The 19,918-nt window shown below is 39.1% G+C and overlaps 1 protein-coding gene across 1 annotated transcript; it reads right to left on the bottom strand.

The window, feature by feature from the left end:
* Positions 1–6,965: 6,965 nt before the first annotated feature.
* LOC128576725 (melanoma-associated antigen B18-like) lies at positions 6,966–7,982 on the bottom strand. The gene has a single exon (XM_053578969.1). The coding sequence runs from the start codon at positions 7,980–7,982 to the stop codon at positions 6,966–6,968; it is 1,017 nt and encodes a 338-aa protein (XP_053434944.1).
* Between the last annotated feature and the right edge of the window lie 11,936 nt (positions 7,983–19,918).

The raw sequence follows: 19,918 nt of genomic DNA, 5'->3' as shown, positions 1-19,918 counted from the left end.
ATCTGAATTGTTTTTTGTTTGACATATTTTGTGGAGATAAATTTTTAAATTGGCAGGATATTTTGTTTCTAATGATTTCTAAACACAAGAACATAATGTAATTGTGGGGGTGACAGTCATCACCTTTACCATAACCTATTACGCAGAGGAAAGTCACAGGCCTCCTACTCAAGAAGAGAAGCACCCAAAACCATGACCACCAGGAGTTCTTGGGAGCCACATGAGATAGTATCAGTCACAGTCCACCTTCTGGGTCCCAGTGTTTCATGTCCCTACTGTATGCAAAATGCTTTTGTTGGGTTGGCAGTCTGTTCTCAGTTCTTGGTGTGCTCTTGGCTGAATAATGACCAGAAACATCAAAAGCAAAGTAAGCATGAGGTGAAGTTAATTGAGGAAGAGCAGGAAAGGTTTAAAGAACAAGAGCAAGCTACACTGCCCAGAGATTACAAATGGGCCCCTTCTCATTACTAGAGGCCCTGGTTATGGTCTGGGTTCCTGTTTTATGCTGTCAGGATTGAGTCTTCCCCATGGTTCACATGTCATCGTTGAACCATGTTGACAGACAGGTAACAACACGATAAATTAGCCTTAGGTTACTCTAGTTCACTTTCCAGATCCTATTGTTCCTGGGCAGCCTGCCCTTTGGGCTGGGGAATTCTCTGCACTCTTTTGCATCGATTAGCAGTGTGTTCTTTCCTGTCCCAGGTGTGGCAGTTTCTTGGGACAAGGTCAAGATGGGGCAGCATCATGTAGGGGCACCCATCCTTGTCCTTCTCTGAGTTGTTCAATTTCTCAAGGTAGCACCAAAGCAGGGCGCCTGCCTTTGTCCCTAGAAGACCCAGAGTTCACTCACTATCTACCTAACACCTTCACTCTCCTCCAAGATCCTACAAATTCTGACTATATCACAAGATCAGCTCGAAATCAAAGTCTCATCGTCTCAATCAGGTCCAAATGCAGATGAAGAGGCTGTTTGGGTGGAGGGTAGTTTATGAAACATACCAGCTGACCACAGTAAGTCTCTATTGTGGAATTGTGAAACAAGAGACAAGTCATCTGTCCTAATACTTCCAGTGCAAAATGATGGGATAGATATAGGATGACATCTATAGACATTTCGCTTTATTTATCTACACTTACTAACCCCCAAAACTTTACAACTGAGTTCTTAATATTTCCAAAGAAAGGCCTACTTGTTGCCATGTTATGTTGTTCCAGATCATAAAATAAGATAGAATATTTCCAACTTTTTTTTTTTTACATAATGGTACAGCTCCTACTTTTAAACCTGATACACAACAACAAATGCATAATTAAGGTGGTGATTCACATAACTGCATTCAGAAACTATTTGAGTTTTCTTTTAAAATTAACAACAATTAGAAATTAACTAGAAAGACAACTGTGAAAGAATGAAAGAAAATGAAATCTAGAAAGCCAGAGAAAGAGAGAGAGAGAGATTTTTTGCAACAAGAATAAATGTTGTACTATCACCTTTGAAATTAAAATATTTAAATACATCTAGTCACAAAAATGGTAGCTGTACATTAATTAAATAAAGTGTCTCCTAGCTGATACAGCGGACAAAAGCTGCAACTGAATGGATTAAAACAATGACGGTTCATTTCTTTTTTTACTTTATTTTATTTTATCTTATTTTTATTGTTGGGGATTCATTGAGGGTACAAGAAACCAGATTACACTGATTGCATTTGTTAGGTAAAGTCCCTCTTACAATCGTGTCTTGCCCCCAAAAAGGTTCATTTTTCATATACATAAAATCTTATGTAGACAGGCAGAGGATGTCAACTGACAGGCGATCTAGAGAAACCGTCTGCTTCTAACATGAAGCTATACAGGTCAACATGAGCTGTCTATGGCTTATGTTTCAGTGGCAAGAGCAGTCACATGATCTTTCCTAATTATAGGTGGACTAGGCAACATAGTCTTCTCATGAGCCTGGAAGGATGGCAAGACACTATGTGGATAAGCATGTACAGTTTCTCTCCAAAACTGTTACATAACAAGTGCTTGATAAAAGAGCAACTATAAGGCTTACTATGAAAACAACTCTCTTTATTTCTTTATTAATTTTTTTTATTTTAAATTACTATGGGTACATAACAGGTTTATATGTTTATAGGGCCCATGTGATGTTTTGCAGCTGTAAGAAATGAGGAGAGTGTAGGAATGAGCCCAATTATGCCCTGACTCTTGCAGATTCCTGATGACACCACCGTGGTGGACTTGGATAAGATATGGGAGCATTCTCTGGATTATCAGGCAAAGTCTCTCTCTCTCTCTTCCCTCACTTTCTATGCTGGGCTGCTGGAGCTGGGAGAGGAGTGGTGTGGGCATTCCCTCATGGCTGCCACAGCTGGCATTGTACCAGCTCTCACCTGAAGCCAGCCCAGTCTTCTCCAAAGCCCATGATCACCACTTCCTAGCTACTTCTGATATTTAGTCAAAGCCCAAAGCCTCTTTATTCAGCAGCCAGTGAATTCTGCCAGGACTGGGTTCTTCCCTTCACTAGGTTCCCTTCTGGACCTGGGTGTTTCTTGAAACACTGTCCAGAAATTAAGACCTGGAATCAGGGCTTAAGACTTTGCTTGGTAATTTACTGTGACTGAGCCTGTACCCAAGTTATAGGACAAAGTTCTTTGTACTCTTCCGTTTCTTTTCCCCAAGTGGAAGAAGACTATCCCTGAGCTTCACCACCTGAAGATGGGAGAGGGGTGACAAAGTTACTTGCTTGACCATTGCCACTGGTGTCTCAAGGGGTCACATGTTTGCCAAATCCACTGGCTCTGAGCCAATGCAGTTGCAGAAATTACCCAACGTATTCAGACTGTGGTGCCTAATTGCCTTTCTAATTTATTCCAAGCTGCAGACTGTTTTTGTCTGCTGGTGGTGGAGCTAGCCAGAACTCAGGATTCTACCACCAGGGTGGAGAACTGTCCTTTGGCTGGGCTGGTCTAAATGCTCCCTCCGTGGGTGTCAGCAGAATTCTGCCCTATGCTGTGCTCGCCTAGGGCAGCCCTACGTTCCAATGCAAATTCCTACAATCATTTCACTATTTTTCCCTGGGCACACAGATTTCCTCTTCACCTTGTGCTGGCGTGGCACTGCCAGGGGATGTGTCAGGGGTGAGGTAGGCAAGGCAAGGCTGTCTTTCCTGCCGAGTTCAGTGCCATTTTCCTCGATCTCAATATAATGTTAGAATCAAATTCTTCTCAAGGTGCTTTCTTGCATGGATAGTAATTGAATTTGGTGTTCACCTGGAGGGAAAATTGCTAGAGGGCTCTATGTGGTTGTTTTACTCTACTCACTGCAGTCCTCGTCATTTCTTAGTGGAGTCTATAAGGAGGCACATTTGCCCGGCAATTCTCTAAGATTTTTATCAGTCTCCTACATCACAGGTGCTTTCAAATATGGGATCACATTTAATCTTCAAAAGGCTCTGGAAAAATCTCAGCAGGGAGATTTCACCCTTTTCACTCAATAGCACCTTTCAGCACTGAGTGTAAATGGGATGAGAAAGCGTCCCTTTCTGTTTGTGCACAGTCACCTCTGTGGCTCAAGGAGTAGGGCGTCGGTCCCATATGCTGGAGGTGGCGGGTTCAAACCCAGCCCCGGCCAAAAAACCACAAAAAAAAAAAAAAGAATTCTGGAAACCTCAACGTGACTGAATATACATTTCCGGGTGTCATTACTTAGAAAAACAAAAAATCAAGATTGTCCTCTGGAACCAGCACTGAGATGAGAGGCAGCAGAAGGATGGTGAATTATTTTTTTCTTTGCTGTTTGAACACAGCATATCTGCTAAGAGGCCATTTTTTTCTTTTTAGAAGAGCTCTAGGGGTGGGGGTTGAGGAATTTGGCCTCAGTAGATGTTTACTACATGATGATTTCCATGGTCTTTCCTCATCTCCAACTTATGAGGGTGGCTATGTTTTTTGACTATCTAGGTAAACTCACCCATCAGCATATTTGTTCAGGGGCCATCTCACATAGCACACTCCTTTAAAATCTTATTGACTGGCGGCGCCTATGGCTCAGTGAGTAGGGCACCAGCCACATATACCGATACTGGTGGGTTCGAACCCGGCCCCAGCCAGCTAAAACGGCAATGACAACTGCAACAACAACAAAAAAAGGCCTGGCATTGTGGTGGGCACCTGTAGTCCCAGCTAGTCAGGAGGCTGAGGCAAGAGAATCTCCTAAGCCCAAGAGCTGGAGGTTGCTGTGAGCTGTGATGCCACAGCACTCTACCAAGTGCGACAAAGTGAGACTCTGTCTCAAAAAAGTACATAAATAAATAAAAATAAATAAAATCTTATTGACAGTATTTAGGTTGTTTACAAAACCCTATCTCAAACTTCAGTTACATCCCAAGAATCAATATATCTTGTGGAAAATCAGAAACCAGACTCTAAATACCAGTCTCATTTGGAGACTACTGCAATGTTGAGGGGTGGGAGAGAGTATGTGGTAATCAGATACCTCAATTTCATTGTCAGGGGTTTCACTGAGAGGGATAGGCCCTCCAAGAGATCTGCAGAGAGTTGGGTGCTGTAAGTCAAGGGAAGGGCAAGTGATTCCGGGCTGCCTGTATCACGGAGATCAGGGGTACAGCCTTTAGAGAAATCAGTGAAGAGCTGGTTAGTGGATGAGATGCCAGTTTGGACATAAAGACACACACACCAGGAGACAGATGCTACAGCGAGAGACAGTGCTTGTCCAGGACATGTGCCAGCACATGGGCTGAGTTTACTCTTAAGGAAATCTGGGGCCAGGGACAGGAGGCTCCTTAGAAAATGAAGCCCACAATCCCCAACTTATAATTTATTCTCATATTCACCTTCCTTCTTTAGGCCTGTTTCTAATACTTTGGTTAGAGAATCCTTTATTTTTAATCATTTCGTACTAGGGGGAAGAATAGTTAATTAAGAGATGAAAACCTTGCCCCAGGTTGGGAGTGGAAAAGTGTAGGCTTTATAAACATTCTGTCTAAATTAGACCAGGGGTCCACACCCAACTCTGTTACTTATCAACTGTGTGAACTTAAGAAAATGACAAGTTCTGCAAATATGTTTGACAAGCTTGATTTTGTAGAACTGCTGGAATCCATGTAATGGAAAAAGTACTTAGCAGAGTGATGAAAAATACTGGGTCTTTTGTTAATGGCAGTCATCATATGATTATTTTATCACAGATGATGTCACTCTCCCTTCTAGGGATATTTATTTTTATTAATTTAGGAGAATATGTAGCTTTCTATGAAAATTAATACTAAAATATCTCACAATAATATTTAGCAAGTAAAACTAAAAAAAAATTCCCCATCTGAGAGTAAGTTACTGAATTTACATGTGGGGGGCTCTTCTCCAATTGGACGCAACCCAAGGTCCTAGAATCTGTGTCAAGGACCGAATTTCCCCCCCATGTGCCTTTCTATCCTAACCATCCCTATTTTCATTCATTTCAACATCATCAAATATGGAGCTATCCCTTACAGTCTGCCAATTTACTCTCAAAATAACTCAATTAAAATGCTCTTGTAAGACACTGGGATATGACTCTCTGAGTTCAGGGCAAAGAGAGCCAACACAGTAGCTTCTTAGCATTCTACTTCAGTGGAGTTTCACCCTTATTTCTCACAATTTTCTTGGAGACTCTGTACATAAAACACTAGTCTTTCCTGTGTGTTCAATTGAAAGTGAATAAGAGCACAGGGTACGGCCCATTTCTGCCCCAGAAGGAGGTTTTTCTCTTGTTTACTGATGGATCCAAAGTAACTCTAATGGGCAAGTCTTAATTCTAGGGGTTTGTCCCTCTATGTTGAGACACACCATCTGAGTGTCTGGCTTCTGCTCATTAGTTCCACAGCTTCATCTAGTCCACCACCCACTTTAACTTCAAATTATGCCCCACTGAGAGAAATCTGTGGTTTCGCAAAATTTCAAATGGCTTTTGCTTGGGGAACTTACACTTTATTGTTTTCAGCCAGAGACCCTTCTCTGCACTTTTCCCAAACCCCATACTATCCCCTCACCTCCTTAGCCCCTTTGTTTTACTTATTCTTTAGGTCGTAGGACTATTTCACCATGTCCCCTACGTGATCAGTGCTCTTTAATATAAAAATATAAGCATAGGTGGGTGTTTTGTATCCCAGTTCTCCCATTTCTCACAAAATGACTTTCAAAAAAGAGAGGCACAGTTAATATTTGGAGAATAAATGAGCCAGCGAGCACAAATTGCAAGTTATAAACATTTTATTTTTTCTGTATTCGTTAGTAAGCTAAGTGAATCCAGGTATGCATTTTTTATTTTTATAGAACTGACTAAAATACGTTAAATAAACCAAGAACTGAACATATTTCTACTTTGTTTTCTCTAGTTTTTGACCCTCCAAATTTTCCCAGTAAATTCTTTCACATTTTTAAGGAAATGCCTTTTAATGTCATGTTTCTTTGTTCTGTTTCTCCAAATATGAAAGAAGGTTTCCAATTTGTTTTTACAGAATAATAAAACTCCTACTTTTAAATAGCAGAAAAATGTGTAACTAAAGGTATTAATAAATTTAGATTCTAAAGTTATCGAAACTTTCTGTTAAAAGAAACATTTGAAACGTAACACAATAAAGGAAGAATGAAAAAGATCGAACTCCAAGTTACCCATACAGAACAAGAACACAGCGATGGTACACATGGTGTTCCTCCACCCTGGCTATTTGCTGCTTAGACTTCCCTTTTCTTCCATGAAGAAAAAGAATCTTCCTCAGACTTCAACATTTGTAATATAGCCTAGAAAGAAAAATAAAGAAGGTTAAAACTTCAGCTACCAACGTACAACAGGAACACAAAGACGACATACACTTGCTCTCTCCAGCCCCAGCATGGCCCTCCACAATTAGAACGTTGACAGACCTTTTCAATGAAGATGTGAAGAAACAGCCTCAGATTTCAATTAGCATTGGAGAACCTGTTGGCCATGGCTCTGAGACGTGCACTGGCGAGGGCTGCAGTACGAGCCCTGGCCGCGGTTCTGGCTTGGGCTCTCTCTTCCTCATCTTTCAAAGCCTCTTCATACCAGGAAGGGAAGGCACTTGGGACGGTATTATGGACCTTGGCTAAAAACTCCAGGACTTTCATCTTACTGGTTTCTGCGTAGGATCTTGGACCCCACATGAATTCATAGCGTGGAGGATCACTATTGGGCACCTGCTGGGACTTCAGGTACTTTAGCTGCACTAAATCTTCGGCAATGACCTTTCTGGGATCGCCATAGATGAAGTGCTTCTTATCAGCATATACACCCATCATATTCAGCACTTCCCAGATATCCTCTTCTGGGGCACAGTTGCCTTTCATGAAGATCACACCGAGCACAATCATCAGGAGGCCAGTCTTGGGCATGTTCTCTTCTTCACCCACTGATCCATCAGCGCTGACGTCTAGTTTGTTGACAAGGGCATAGCAGTGCCTGATGGGATCCACTTCTTTCAAATCAACACCAAAAGCCAGCTCCATGTGCTCAGAGGCTCTTCTGAGGATCTCATTGAACTGACACCTGTATTTTTTGATAACAAACTTCATCATGTCTGCCTTTGTAATCGGCTCTTTCTTTTGATACTTCTGCAACAGGAACTGCACCAGCAAAACCACATTCTTGTTTAAAGGATCTCTGCGGAAGTTTTCACTTGCCCTTGAGGAACTCGTCTCTTCTTGGCTGTTGGCACCTTCATTTGAAACAGCTTCAGTAGCACTGGTGGTAGATGGGGTTCCCTGAGGTATCTTAGAGGTGCTAGGTTTCTCAGAACCAGACAAATTCTGGGATCCACCTTCACAGACAGGACTGGTAGGAGAGCGGGTCTCATCTGCTGCTGCAGCGGCCTGAGCATCTCCCAGATCTTGCTTCTCACTACGGGCCTGGCGGCGTTTCTCACGGGCACGGAGCTTACTCTTCTGACCTCGAGGCATGATTACTCTGGTCAGGCACAGCAGGTAATAATGCAGGCAATTGGGTTGATGAAAAGGTCACGCTAGAAGATGAAGGATGAGATAATGTACTAATTTCACAGTCTTGGTAGAGAGAGTCTACCTTGGCTCTAAAAACGGCTGCCTCTGCTCATTCTCCCAAGGGCACTGTTTTAGGATGTCCCAAGGCAGGGCAGGGATGGGGTGGGACTCTGTTCTGATGGAGCTTGTCACATAAGTTCTAACTCCCAAACAGTCCTTTGACTCCTTCCTCTGGTAACGTGAGACTAACCCCTTCAGGTCCTACCTTCCCATCCCACAGATGGCCCCCTAGAAACAAAAGGAAGTGAGGGATCCTTAGGTCTAACAGCTGTGCTTTCCTCCACCAAGGGTTGATAGTGTGAGTAGGGTGGGGCAGAATATGTTGGATTTCTGTGGGGCTGCCTCTGTTCCAGGGGAAGCATGTCCCGGAATTTTATTTTATTTTATTTATTTATTTTTGCAGTTTTCCAGGGCTGGGTTTGAACCCACCACCTCAGGTATATGGGGCCAGCGCCCTACTGCTTTGAGCCATAGGCGCTGCTCTCCCAGAAGTTTTAATAAAAGATACTCACTTTGACACCTGCTGGCTCCCAAGACTTCTTCCTCTGGCCACACCTGTTAGACAAGGCCTCACCCGGTACAGTCTAGTGAGGGGAAGTCAGAGCCCCCAACTTCCGGTCACGCCCACCTGGCCCTGCTGGGACCACAGCTGCGCGGAGCTCTAGCAGTTCTCTGTTTGGGGGCAAGGAAGGTTTGTTGAGAACTCACATACAGTCCTTTCTTTGTCATTTCACAGGCCATGGGACTTTTCTTTCTGCTGAGAGACTCAGTCAGCCTCAGACCAAGGATTATATTTACCTCAGACTCCAGAGTAGGTGGACTCTAAACCCTGAAGCTAGACCTTTAACTTCCCAAGATTGACGGTGGGGGTGGAAGTTAGTGGGGGCCCCTATTCTTTTCTTTTTTTTTTTTTTTGAGACAGAGTCTTACTATGTCGCCCTCAGTAGAGTGCCATAGCGTCACAGCTCACAGCTACCTCAAACTCTTGGGCTCAAGCGATTCTCTTACCTCAGCCTTCCAAATAGCTGGAACTACAGGTGCCCGCCACAATGCCTGGCTATTTTTTTTGTTGTTGTTGTTGCTGTTGCAGTTGTCATTGTTGGTTTGCTGGCTCAGGCCCGATTCAAACCCACCAACTTTGGTGTGTGTGGCTGGTGCTGTAACCACTGTGCTACAGGCGCTGAGTCTGGGGTTTCTATTCTTGAGTAAAAGGTACCCTCAGTCTTCACTCATGTCTTGCCTTAACTTTTCGTATGTGGTGGGCCACCTCCCCTCTGCTGACTTGAGGCTAACCCCATCAGGTAAGGCATTAATTTTAAAAATAAGAAGAGTTGACATCAGTGCAATGTAGTGTTTACCATGAATAAACAGTATATTGCTCTATTTGGTACATATTTTAGTTAAGTGTACCAAAAAAATTTTGTATTTGCTTCAATAAAACTTGTGTACAATTGTGTTAAGGCTCTTTTTAGATGTATTTTGGATGTTGCTGCTGTTTTAAATGGGATTTTCCAGTGTATTTTCTAATTATTTTGTGAGACTTTACTGTAGTGTTCTTCAAATTCTTTATGCATTCGAACATTTTGTGAGCTGATTTATTTAGAATTTTTATTTAGAAGATCATTATATCTATTTATTTTCATTTTTCATAACTTTTCTTTGGTATTTTTATTTATGGTTGTATGCTGGCTATGCAATACAGTCTAGAATTGGTACTATATCTCTGTGTCTTGTTCTGGACTATCAGGAATGCTGCTAGTATTCCTTATTTATCTATGTTTGCTGTTGGCTTTATGATATGGATATTCCATTCTAATGTAAGTTCACTAAAATCTATTACTATGAACTGGTATACTAGATGTTTGTCCTTTATTCCTACGCATGATCACATGCTTTGTCTTTTCTGTTAACATAGTGGATTCCAGTTCACATTTTTTATAATGTGATTTGATCTTTGCATTTCTCAGACATAGCCTGTTTCCCAGTTCCTTCACTGTTGTATTATTCGCTGCTATATTAAATATGCTATAAATTTAGTTAGAATATTTGTGTCTATATGAGTGAGCTTGGCCTTTTCTTGGAGAATCTTTATCTAGTTATTGTATTAATGAAAGCTTTGTCCTCTGTGTCGTTTGTAAGAGTTTTCTCAAGGTATTGCTGAGTTTTTTCTTCAGCATTTGGTATAATGGGCTTCCAAAACTTGCTGGTCTTGGATGGTTTTGTGGGTGCCCAGAGCTAGATTGTAATTTCAGTTTGTATTTTATAATTATCTTTTTATTTCTTTATTAAAATACTCATTAATTTATATTTTTGTTAAAAATTGTTCTGTTTTGGCTCAGTGGTTATAGTGCCAGCCACATACACCTGGGCTGGCAGATTCGAGCCAGGCTCCAGCCTGCTAAACAACAATGACAACTACAATTAAAAAAAAAAATAGCCGGGCGTTGTGGCGGGAGCCTGTAGTCCCAGCTACTTGGGAGGCTGAGGCAAGAGAATTGCTTGAGCCCAAGAGTTTGAGGTTGCTGTGAGCTGTGACTCCACGGCACTCTACCAAGGGCGACATAATGAGACTTTCAAAAAAAAAAAATTGTTCTCTTTTACTTGGGTTTTCAAATTTAAGGGCATAATATTTCTAATAGACATTTTATTACGTAAATTCTCAATCACATAACATTACAGAGAATAGATTAATAACCCAGTGTACTTGATACACAGCATTAAATCTTTAGGAGTTATAAGAAGAAACTTGTTCATAGTACCGTTTATTTATTTATTCATCTGTTTGTTGGCAAGCCACTCCGGAGGTGATAGTGTGCACTTCCACTGGGGAATGCACAATGTGAGTTTTTTCCTTCGTGGTGGTGTTGCAGTCCCTCAGGATCATCATCCTCACCCACCAATCTATTAAAGGCTGCCGAATTGTTATTCCCTAATTCTGTCATTACTTTTGAGATTATTAGCTCAAATATATCTATAGGGAGAACATTCTGTTAACCTCCATTACTGCCCAGAGAGATAAAACTAATCTCTCTTTATCTAAATAGTTTCAGAAAATTCTTTAGCCCAAAATTTTTAAATATGCTTTTATAATTTTCACTAACAAAAAATATTGTTTAGGAAAGAAACCAGTTCAAAATATTGTTTAGGAATGAAACCAGTTGAATAACTCAACTATTATGAAAGATTATTAGTAAGTATTAGAATAATCAATTTTCAGGCCCTAGTCTTTGTCATATGATATATTATTTGTGCCTACAGAGTTTGATTTTAGAAAACATACACATATGATTTTTTAAAGCTGCCTTTCTTTGAAGGAATATAGATTCTATGTTTTTTTCTATATTGCTAAGCAATGGGCCAGTTGAGTTTTATTTTTATCTTTATAAATTCTTATGTGGATATGCTACATGGCATGAGTGCTATTATTATGTTAGCTTGTATGCTTGTAGACCTAAAAATAATTTGTGGTGCTCTTCCATCTGGGTTATAAACTTATTCCATATAGTGCTGTTCCAGTGGACTTTATATAAAGACTCTTTTCATTAATGTGGCAAATGCAAAAATATTTGTTTGAAGCATTATGCTAATATGTAATCTCAATTTATTAAAAAAAATTATCCACTTCTCAGTTGACTTGTTAGTAAATTAAATATTTAGATTTGTCAAGGAATACTTATTTCTTAAACATGTAACTGTTGGAACACGGTTCTAGGTAAACAAGCTTAGAAATGTAAAATGTTGTAGAGGAAAGACATTCAGTTTTGGGTAAGGAGCCTTCGGTTCTTGCTATGGTTCAATGCGTCTGCCAAAGTACATGTATTGGAAACTTAGTCCTCAATGTAATGATGTTGAGAGGTATGACCTTTAAGAGGTTAGGAGGTCATGAGGGCTCTGCATTCATGAGGGAGTTACTGCTGTTATCTTGGGAGTAACTTGGGTTAGTTATCACGGAAGTGGGTTCCTGATAAAAGGAACCCACTCCCATGTTCCCTCCTTCTTTTCTGCCTGCTTTCTTGCTTTTCTGCCTTCCATCATGGGGTGACACAGGAAGAAAGCCTTCACCAGAAGCACATACATTGACCATGGACTTCGGAGCCTCCAGAACTATAAGAAATACATTTCTTTTCTTCATAAATTACCCAGCCTGTATTATTCTATTATAGGAACACAAAATGGAGTAAGGCAGTTATAAACCTAGGTTTATCACCATTCAGCTCTTAAAATTAATTTTAGAGCATTTAATCTATTATAACTTCCCTCCTTCCTGTTTTCCTATCTATCTTCCTCCTCCCCGAGTGACATAAGAGCAACTACTCAAGAGAAGAAGGCCTCTAGAGTAATGTGGCCACAACTTTAGACTTTTAGTGGTTGAAGACTTTGTCCTGGGCTGAAAAATGGTAAATTGTAGGAATTTAAGGAGAAAAAAAGGATACTAGTCAAAGAAACGTATTAATTAACTTAAACATTAGATTGTTATGTATTTTACCTGTAAAAGAATTATTGTTAGAAAACTGAAAGAAATTAAGAAAAATATTTCAAGGACTACTACCAAGCAAAGGTAAAAGTTTGGTTAATTTATAAAGTATTATTTGAAAACTCTGTATTGATACTAAGGTATTTAGAGCATTTAAAATCTGACTAGGTAAGAGGTTTTGGTTGGTTTTTTGTTTTCTTTTTCTTTTCACTCTTGATGGAATGTTAAAGTGTACGTGTGTGAACTCATGGAGAAGGTAAGAAGAAATGAGAAGACAAGTTACCAGCTGCTACAAGTGACCTGTGTCCTAAGAAAGAAAAAAAATAATTAGCCTATTTCCCAGACTGCTTTGTAAATCTAAGATGTGATTGGATTATGGACTGTGGCCCACAGGCATCTGTACCCCATTATCTAAAACATCTGTCTATTAGTGGGCCACGAGAACATGAGGGAAAGAGTAGGGATGTAGAACAAATATTTAAAATAAAAATAATAATTACCACTTATTTTTTGAGGACTTGCAATGTACAAGGAAGTGTGTTATGCGCCTTGTCCTATGAAGCCTGTGGTTTGGGTTTTATTAACTGTTTGGTACAGACAAAGAAACTAAAGCTCATAAAGATTAGGAAGCTTTTGTTTATCCATGGAAAGTATATTTGCTACAATCAGGAACTCGACCAAAGTCATGAAAATAGTGAAGGTTTAGGTTGAATAAGAGATAGAGAGGAGGGCTGTCAGAAATCTTCTTCTGGTCAGGAGTGGAGAAGATTCTCTGACAATATATAAGCCACTTTATTTTCATGTATTGCAAATAGCCCCATTCACTACTTTCTGTTTTAGCCTTTTTATTCCATTTTTGCAACATGACTCATTACTTTAATAATCAGAATTATGGTTAAAAATTAGTCCCAACTATAAACTTAAACTTACTGTTACAGTCATTATTAGGTATACTATTAATGTGATATGAATTGCAAGGTTGCTATTCATGATAGGATCCTTTAAGCATTAATTGAAAAAGACCCTTAGGAAGTATGTTCTCACCTTAGCTCTTTTATTTAAGAAAAACTATACTGTTTTTCATCTGTGGGCAAGTACTTGTTTTTTCACTCAAGTCAAATGGGAATCTCAAAGTTAGATTTATGCATTCTTGTAGCAAGTGAACATGATTTGACTCTCTGTACTTTGAATACCAACTGAACATTGTATATTTCATTCTTATTTTAATATTTTTTCTGAATGTAAAATAAATAAATAAACCTTAATTTCATAATTTAGTACTTTATTAACCTTAATTTGTTATTTATTGGCAATGTAATTTCATCATGCAGTGGGCTAGGAATGGAGGTTAAAACGGTGAGCAAAATGTGGGGAGACCCTGCCTTCATAGAACTTATCAGTTTATAATCTAGTGGGAAAAGCAGATATAAATCCAGTAGATGCATGCACGCGTGCACACACACGCGCGCACACACACACATTGTTAAAGGTTATGAAAGGAAAAGGACAGGGAGATAGAGTCATGGGATGTTCTCTAATTCAACAAGTTTATGATGGCTTTCCTAAAAAGTTAGTCTTTGAATCTAGAAAAAAGGATGAATGTAAGTTAGATTGGCAATGGTGGGGTTTGATTACTGTTTCTGTAAGGAACTGCATGTGCGAAGGCCTGATTTAAGAATAAGCCTGGTACACACTACAGTCGGAAAAAGTACCACTTAGGCATGAGTGTAAAGGTCAATGAGAAGAGTATATTAGGTGGGCTTCTTAGATGCAAAATAAAACCACTAAAGGTTTTAAAGTAGGGAAATGACCTGTCAGATATGCGTTTTGTAAAGACTGCTGTAGCTGAAATGTAGAAAACAGATTTAGGGTAAGCAAACACACACACACATACACACACACACAGATATAGGAAGAATTCGAATGCTGTATATACCAGGATGGTGACACTGGAGATGGAGAAATGAGTTGAATTTGTGGGACGTAACGGCCTAGTTTGAGTATGGATGGTGTGAGAGGAAGCATCGTGAGAGACACCTGTTTATATTTCCATTATCTGCAATTGCATGCTCAGTTGCATCACGTGCTAAAATTGGGAATTCCTTAAGTGTGCAGTTTACTTAGGGTGGGAGTGATAAAAATGGATGTGATTTGGATGTGTGATTGTGAATTAAATTTTAAAAGGGTTATGTTCAAGCATTTTTGTTCTATATATTGGGTAAGCAAAAATACAGATGCAGCTAAATCTTAAAGGATTGGACTGGACTTGAAATGCACATCTGAAGTCCTGAGCAGGTATTTGGAAATGGAAACAATGGACATGAATGCGATTTGCAAGGAAGAGAGTATAGAATGAGATAAGAAATTTAAAGGAAAACAACATTTAAAGAGAAGTAAAGAGCATGTTCATTGTAGAGGACTTAGAACAAATAGAAAGAATGTAATCACCCATCATACTACCGCACATACGTAGAAATTAATATTTTTGTTCCAGAGCTTGTAGTCCCTACGACTATCCAACAAAAGTTTTTATGCTTTATTAGCAGAGATAGTAAGGACTTATTTAAGGTTAATTACTAAAGTAATCAAGGGAGAATATTTTTATTTTTATTTTTATTAAATCATAGCTGTGTACATGAATGCATTTATGGGGTACAATGTGCTGGTTTTATATACAATTTGAAATACTTTGATCAAGCTGGTTAACATAGCCTTCACCGCACTTTCTTAATTATTGTTAAGATATTTATACTCTACACTTAGTAGATTTGACACCTATGGTGCATTTTACAAGGGTACAGGTAGAATATTGTTAAATTGCAAGCACAATAAAACAATGAATTAATAAATAAATACATTCCATAAAGAGTTAAGCCTATATAACCGTACCTTTTTGTTAGGGCATCTAGAGAATTTAACTAAATGAAAATAAACAAGTATAGTTGTGTACGGTATTTGCGCCAGAGAAAGAACCCCTGATCATCACCATTTGAAAAACAGTAGAAAACATATGTTCTATTGATGGTGGCATCATGTTGTTATGTAAAGGACAACATATTAAATGCACATTACCCTAGCAAAGTAAAATAACTCATTATCAGCTTTTCCTAGACAAAGTCATTTGTGTTCCTATTAAAACTAATATTAACTGGCTTGTTGTAATTTGATTTCAACTTGAACAGCTTTTAAAAGCTGATATTTTTAACAATATCAGTGTCTACAAGCATAATGTGTTCCTATGTACCTAAAATCCATTTTGAAAAGAAAATGGCTGTGTTCATTGTACTTATATGTAAATGTGAAATTGACAGCAAAGTTTACTGTTATGAATGTGTAACATTTGGCATTTATATTAGAGAGTTTCTTTTCTACTTTCAGTGGTACATAGTTTATGGAGTCTGAGGCAGTCACATTATGTAAGATAAAAGATGCCAGCTGAGCATCTTTTATCTTACATAGGATGAATATAAGTCAAATTTATTTTCCCAGAATGTATAACCAAACTTTGAAGTAATTAACCTTTTCATTGCTTAGTCATAGCTACACTTCTCCAGAATTTAAAAAAAAAAAAAAATCACCTCAGGTGTGTTAGTTTGCATATGCATTTAATGTGAATTGTGATAACTATTGAGGCATGTATGCATCTGTTGTCATTTTGAATAGTTATTCGTAAAGGACCTTGGGCTTTGAAGTGAAAAGACGTATTTCCTATTAAACTTTAGAGTTGATGTAGGTCTTTAAATATTTTTTGTCTTATCAACTGGGTAGATTTTTAACTCCTTTTTTGGACATTTTTAAGGGCACACGCAAATTAAACTGAAAAGTAAGGAATCTCTGAGGTCCTCATGGCAGTGAGGTACAGGACATACAGGCAATACAACATTATACAGAGAAGTTTATGATGCAGAAATTATATTTAAAAATCTCAAAATTGGTTTTAAACACCCTTTCCTTTTTATGCTTCTACCTCAAGCCGTTTACTGTTAGAATGAAACTATTCTACGTTTGCTTTCTCTGGGTCTTGGACTATGATGGGATAAATGGCCGAAAGACAAACACCAGGACAGAATGGTGATGTGTATAGCGAATCACACACATCCACTTCCAAGACACTATGCATAAAAAAAAACAAAACAAAACCAAATAAAACAAAACAATATGTTTACACACTTTATGAAATATTTGCAACATCGTGCAAAACGAATCTATCATCATAGCGATTTGTTTATTGGCAAGATTTATTTTGAACCATTTGGACTATTATACGGTGATAAATACACTTTCAAGCATGTCCATAATATCAATGCTGGAATGGAAATTTTAAGTGTTCCTCCATAATTTTTTTCTTACCTTAGTAAAGAGGAAACTTTTTTTATTTAGTGGAAAAAATATGTAAAAGAGATATACACTGAAATGGCACTCGTCTAGACAGTTTTATGTTTGTTTGTTTGTTTCCATGTGAGGAGATAATTTGATATGGCTGAAAAGTGCCCCTAAAAGAAAAAAGAGAACATTACTTAAATGTTTTCAGGCATCATTTGATTTTCTCAATGCCAATGAGTGTGGGTATGTACTATTATTTCTCCATCTCATGGATGGGGAAGGAAACTGAGGCACAGAGAAACTAAGTCATTTGTTTAAAGTCACTAGAACACACATCTCACAGAGTATAGCAATAAAAGCAAATATTTTATCATTCTTTCCTCCTGTTCCCTTGAATGAAATTACTTTAAATTAGAAAGATGAGGGGGGATGTGTTTCTTTTTTTAATTTAGAATTCTATAAAAACAGAAAAAGATATAGAGAAATGAAACAAACAATAGTAGCAGTAAAACTTCTGCCAAGTTACCAGGACAGACTGTAATAACCAACTGAGACAATATGAGATAAAGGTCATGATAAAAATGTGTCAGAAAGCTCTCAAATGGATCTTCTGCATCTATTAGACTATTGAATTGTTGACAACTTCCTATTCACATCTGGTTTGGGGGTCTAAATGATGCTTACATGTGCCTGGTAATTTACAACAGACAATACTAAATATTTGTTGAATGTAGGGTGAACATACAATTGTGCTTGTATTGGTCAAGATTCTAGAGAAACAGAGAAAAAACAAGAGAGAGAGAGAGAGAGAGAGACATAGTTGATGAGAGCTAGCTCACATGATTATGGAGGCCTAGAACCCCCACAGCTGAAGATTGGAAAGCTAGTAGTGTAATTCAGTCCAGGACTGAAGGCCTGCAAATGGTTGAGGAGCAGGAGGCTGATAGTGTAAGTTCCAATTCGAGTCTGGAGGCCCAAGAGCCAAGAGTGTCCATGTCCAAAGTCAGGCAAAGATGGATGCCCCACTTCAAACAGAGAGTAAGCCTCTGCCTTTTTGTTCTGTTTGGGCCCTCAGTGTATTGGACGATGTTCATCCACTTTGGTGAGAACCATCTTCTTTACTCAGTCTACTGATTCAAATGCTAATCTCTTCTGAAAACATCTCACAGACACACTCAGAAATAATGTTGTACCAGCTGTCTAGTCATCCTTTATCCCAGTCAAGTTGACACATAAAATTAGCCATCACAGTACAGTAGTTCCCACCTTACCCATGGGGATTATGTGCTAAGACTGTGCTTGAAACCACAGATTGTACCTCATATACATGTACTATGTTTTTTGTTTTTTTTTAATTTCATAACTGAGATGGCTACCAGGTGATGACTGGGTGGATAGTGTGTATAACATGGATATGCTGCACAAAGGGGTGATTCAAATCCTGGGTTGGACAGAGTGGGACACCACAAGATTTCATCATGTTAGTCAGAACAGCACGTAGTTTAAAACTAATGAATTCAGCCAGGCATGGTGGTTCATGCCTGAAATCCTAGCACTCTGGGAGGCCGAGGCAGGTGGATTGTTTGAGCTCAGGAGTTCAAGACCACCCTGACCATGAGCAAGACCCGGTCTCTACTAAAGATAGAAAAACTAGCTGGGCATTGTGGTTGGTGCCTGTAGTCCCAGTTACTTGGGAGGCTGAGGCAAGAGGATCGCTTGAGCCCAAGAGTTTGAGGTTGCTGTGAGCTATGAGACAATGGCAGTCTACCCAGGGCACAGAATGAGACTCTGTCTCCAATAAATAAATAAAAACGAGCAAACAAACAAACAAACAAAACCCCTAATGAATTGTTTGTTTCTGAAATTTCTCAATTAATATTTTCAGACTGGAATTGACTACAGGTAACTGAAACCACAGAAAGCAGTAAAAGCAGTACTATGGATAATGGAGGACTACTGTAGTGTAAGGTAAACTTAGGTGTATTTAAATATAATTGCTTAGTAATTTTGCATATGTAATATTAGCAGAGAATTTTATTTTCAAGTTATCTCATGTTGTTATAAAGTCTCGGTGTATCAGCTATAGCAATGAATCTAATGCACCTCCCCTGGGTAGATATTGAATCGGATTTTGCCCTGGAAGAGTTTAAAAATACTGGTGTAGTACTTTCAATAGTTTGTTGACTCAGTTAACAATTGCCAAAATTGCAGTGTATTAAAAAATAAAACACTGCAAATTCTTTATATATAACAGGTGTTTATTTTTCTTTCATGTTAATGCTGGTTGCATGGTGTTTTGTGATCTTGGCTGAGTTTGGCTAGGTTTGGCTCTGAACTGTAGGTAGGGCCTTTTTCTTTTAGAATTTCTTTATAGTAACACAGACCTATTTGCTTATTGGGGTCATGGTTCTGCAGGTTGTACAAGAAGCATGGTGTCAGCATCTGCTCCTGGTGAGGGCTTTGGGGAGCTTCTGATCAAGATGGAAGGTGAAGGGGGAGCAGATGTGTCACATGGCAATAGAGAGAGGAAGAAAGGGAGGAGTGGTGCCAGGCTCTTTTAAACAACCAGCTTTCACGAGAGCTAATAACATGAGAATTCACTCATTATTGGGGGGAAGGCACCAAGCTATTCATGAAGGATCTGCCCCCATGACCTAAACACCTCCCGCCAGACCCCATCTCCAACAATGGGGATCAGATTTCAACTTGAGATTTGCAGGGGCCAGACATCCAAACCATATCAGAATCCAACTCTGCTACATGTGACTGTCATCAAGTTTCTACCAGGGACTACCTGCAGCATCTACTTCTTATTGCCTGCTGTACAGAGAAGTGCCAATACACTGAGACAGCTGGTTTGCAGCAGAGAAAGAGTTTAATGTTGCAGAGTGCCAGGTTAGGAGACGGTAGGAATCTTTCAAATCCATCTTCCCAAGAATTTGGGAGAAAGTGTTTTTAAAGATATTTTGGCAGGCAAAGGGCTAGGCAATTGGATCTGCTGATTGGCTGGGTTCTGGGAGGAAGCTTAAGGGTGTAGAAA

This window comes from Nycticebus coucang, chromosome X (genome assembly GCF_027406575.1).
Source record: "Nycticebus coucang isolate mNycCou1 chromosome X, mNycCou1.pri, whole genome shotgun sequence".
NCBI classification, from domain to species: domain Eukaryota; kingdom Metazoa; phylum Chordata; class Mammalia; order Primates; family Lorisidae; genus Nycticebus; species Nycticebus coucang.
The sequence above is the reverse complement of the archived record's forward strand: the minus strand, read 5'-3'. Positions and strand labels throughout refer to the sequence as shown.

Excerpts from the sequence above, each read along its gene's own strand:
- LOC128576725 (XM_053578969.1), bottom strand. The coding sequence starts at position 7,982 with ATGCCTCGAGGTCAGAAGAGTAAGCTCCGTGCCCGTGAGAAACGCCGC.